Source organism: Octopus bimaculoides, chromosome 12 (genome assembly GCF_001194135.2).
Source record: "Octopus bimaculoides isolate UCB-OBI-ISO-001 chromosome 12, ASM119413v2, whole genome shotgun sequence".
Taxonomy (NCBI): Eukaryota; Metazoa; Mollusca; class Cephalopoda; order Octopoda; family Octopodidae; genus Octopus; species Octopus bimaculoides.
Genome location: NC_068992.1, coordinates 56974384 through 56978640, shown reverse-complemented (window position 1 = coordinate 56978640; position 4257 = coordinate 56974384). Strand labels below are relative to the sequence as shown.

Genomic DNA, 4257 nt, shown 5'->3' with positions numbered 1-4257 from the left:
ATATATATATATATATATATATATATACACGCTCATATATACAGACATGTATTTATATATATATTTATATATACACAAGTATATGCGCTGATATATGTATATGTGTTTGTGTGCATGTGTGTGTGTGTGTGTATGTATGCGTTTTCTCGTGCGTGTGTGTATGTATATGAGTATTATGTATGTATATCAAGGCTAAGATTTTGGAAAAGAAATAGTCTCCTTACCTTGGAAGTCTACTTTTAATAGATATTGCTTCAAAAGTTCACCGTTAATGGGCGACATTTTATCACAGAGATACGGTTTTCCATCGCATAAATCTTGATGCATAGCCTGTACAGAGAAATAAAATTGCTCATTAGATTCTGTTAAATCAATCGAAACACACGACTCATTTCTATTTCGTTTCGTTATATAGCAATAGTCTAACTTTATAGTTTTGAGAACGCATCCCTACCTCACTCAATCTCTCTCTCTCTCTCTTTCTATCTATCTATCTATCTATCTATCTCTCTATCTCTCTTGCTTTCTTGTATCTCTCTTTCTATCTGCTTAACCAACTATTCTCAAGCGAAATTTACGATTATAGAAGGAATATATAATCCCATAGAACTATTGAATCTATAATTCTCAGAATTGGTAACCTATCCGTGATTTCAGATTGAGTTTTTGAACAGACGAACAGTAGACAAGATACGTTTGAATGCAGCTTGCTACTATAATAAATGATGGCTAATTAAATGCTATCTTATTAATGTTATATCCATGTACTACTATCTTATCATTCTACTTATTAATCTTATTAATCTACTTAAGATATTAACCTCATGCGGAATGTATTTATTTCCAGTAAATATGAAATAGTGAAATTCATTACTAATAATAATTTTAAAAGATGGGCTTTTTACAATATGTCTTTGATAAACGAACTTTCAAGGTGCTTAGAGTAATACTGACTTCAAATTTTAGCGCAAGGCCAGTAATTTCGGGGATTATATGGACCCCATTGTTGAAGTGGTACTTATTTTACCGATCTTGAAAGGGTAAAAGGCTACGTCGACGTCGGCGGAATTTAAACTCAGAACATAATCTCTCCTACTATAGGCACAAGGCCTGAAATTTGGGGGAGGGGGATAATCAATTGCATCGACCCCAGCGTTTCACCGGTACTTAATTTATCGACCCCGAAAGGATGAAACGCTAAGTTGACCTCGGCGGAATTTGAACTCAGCTTAAAGACACTGTCAAATTATTTTGAAAATGAAATATATTTCAATAAACACTAGCTTTACAATTATTCAATGCGTGTATACATTTTTCAGGAGACCCTCTGTATGTGCATCGGATTTTTTACACCTTACTGTAACTAAACTGAATTCATTGTAATATAAGACACCTGGAACCCTCACATTGTCAGTGGGTTCCTGGTGGCTTATACTTAAAACGAATTTGATTTAGCCCAAGGGACGCTGCGCGCGCACGCGTCTTTGTCATTGAAATATAAAAATTAATTTCGCCGCTACAAATATAAAGAGTAGAACGAATATAAAATTGTATATATAATTCTTTTAACATATTTATAAGTTCAGGATTATCCCTAGAGCGAAAACTCATTCAGAAATTTTACATATACATTTTATTAAGAAATTGTGGTTTAAGGCTAAGAATTCTTAGGTTTGCAGCTGCGAGAATGATGTTAGCTCTAAAGTTAGCTTTCACAACATGAAACATGTAATTTTCATATAATAAATTTTAGATTTATAAAACAAAGATTTTGTAATGAAGTTATATACATGATAATTCATGTTCACATATTTATCTCCTGGATATCTATGAATTTATAAATATAATTCTAGAATTTTTACATTATAAGAATATTTTTCTGTTCTGACTATAGTTGTGGGTGAAGGCTTTTAACTCTTATTGTTCAGATGCAGCCGAGCATTACACCGATATCCCATTCTTCTATAACTCTACATATCTGGTTGTTCCTTTCATTGAATGTGCATGCATCTATTTGAGTACAAATTCAGGTGCGCATGTGATTTCTTGTACTTTCATTGGTCTTATGAGCAAAGATGTATGTATGCGTATGTTAGAATACTCTTTTAGAGTAAGGAAATCTTCCCTTTTTGTTAAGCGAAAAAACAAAAAAAAGAAATTAGGTACAGATATGTATATATGCGTGTGATGTATATATACGTGTACTGTATGTCTATGTGTGTATATACTCTTATGTGTGTATATACTCTTATGTGTGTATATACTCTTATGTGTGTATAGAAGTTTTCTATTTTCTCTCTTTCCTTCTCGCTATACGTTATGAATTAGATTTTTCTAAATGTTGTTTTTTAGTTTCCGATGAGCCATGTACGAAACAGTAAATATTTTATCGGAATAAAATTATGGATTAAATATTTGTTTTATTCACTCTCAGACTTACAGGTATCTAGTTTGGCAGACATTGTTTAGTTTTAAACATGCTAGCCATAGAATACATGTATTTTATATGTGTGTCTATGTATTTATAACTACTACTACTACTAAGAAGAAGAAGAAGAAGAAGAAGAAGAAGAAGAAGAAGAAGAAGAAGGGGTAAACCGCCTTACTAAATCATAGGTACTCTTAAAGGTGGTTTCCCAGTTTTGTGACTTATATATTCCCCACGTGGATGGGACGTCGGTCCATCGCAAGAATATTCATATTTGCCAACCGATTGAAATGGAATATCGTGAAATGAAGTGTTTTGCTCAAGATCACAACGCATCAACGGGTCTAGGAATCGAATCCACAATCTTACGACCATGGTTTGAAATTTCGGCACAAGTCCAGCATTTCCAGGGGAGGGGATAAAACTATTGCATCGATCGACCCTGGTGCACAATTGGTACTTATTTTATCGACGTCGAAAGGATGAAAGGCAAAATGGACCTCAGCGGAATTTGAACTGAGAACGTAAAGACGGACGAAGTGCCCCTAGGCATCTTATCCGGCGCAGTAATGATTCTGCCAGCTCTCCGTCCTTTTCCTCCACTATTAATAATCCTCTCAGCTGAAGGCACAAGGCCTCAAATTTTGGGGAGGATACTTGTCGGTCGCATCGACCCTAGTGTTTCACTGGTACTTATTTCATCGACCCCGAAAGGGTGAAAGGCAAAGTCGACCTCAGAGGAATTTGATCTCAGAATGTAGCGACGGGCGAAATACCGCTAAACATTTCGCCCAGCGTGATAACGATTCTGTCAGCTCGCTTCCCCTTTGCCCCCACTATGAATAATAATACCGTTTGTATATTCCACGCGATCCTACCTGTATGTGATTATTGGGTGTTCTCATAATTCATGAACGATGACAATGTTTCTTTGTTTATCATATTGATACATTCACAACAAAATAATTTTTATTATAAATAATGCTTAAGAATCCGTAATACAGAGAAAATAGTAAACATGTTTTATACAAAGAGAAGTGTAATTTTATCATTGTTTTAAAAATATTTTATTGAAACACTATGATTTTCCACACAGACCAACATTACAGAAGTTTTTGATTGCATGAAATGGCTTCACATTTTTTCGCACACAAAGAAATATTTCTAAAAGAAACCGATAAAATGTTTGTTCACATAGCGATTGTGAGATTGTTTCCTTTGAGATGTTTGCAATGGCATGATATTTCCATGTTATATTGAATACGATATGCTAATGTTTATATTATATTTTTAATCTTAATAGCATCTGCAATTGTTTTAATGTTTAAAGTGTGTGTGTCTGTATACCTGTGTGTGTCCGTGTGTTTGTGTATCTATATATATATAGTTCAAATTTATAGAAAAACACAGACGAAGACGTGTAAGAACGATAAGAAAGTGTATTAGTTTGACGTTCGGGAAAAATGGAGAAATCTTTTACGTTTCGAGCCTATGCTCTTCTTCAGAAAGTAATAAAAGAATATAAATAGAGAGAGAATTTTAAAAAAACAATGTAATAATAATAATAATAATATTAATAATAACATCGCTAAAATCCTTAGGAATGAGAACCCAGGTTAGAAATTTCCCCAAGACACCTGAAGAAGACTGGTGGGTATATCAGCTGTAACGTTGTGTCAACAACGAACACGATGGGGACAAATATCCGTCGAATGTAAATAATGTAAATAATGTAAATAATGCAAAAAATGTACAAAATTCCTCATCTCTTAAATATAGAACTATATATATATTTATATATATATATATATATATATATATATATATAT

General features: G+C 33.3%; 1 protein-coding gene across 1 annotated transcript in view; it reads right to left on the bottom strand.

Moving 5' to 3' along the window:
- Window positions 1-4257, bottom strand: part of LOC106884394 (metabotropic glutamate receptor 3) — a 498339-nt gene that overhangs the window by 28095 nt on the left and 465987 nt on the right. The window contains exon 7 of the mRNA XM_014935749.2: window positions 225-330. Within this exon, the coding sequence (XP_014791235.1) occupies window positions 225-330 (106 nt within the window). The remainder of the gene's footprint in view (window positions 1-224; window positions 331-4257) is intronic.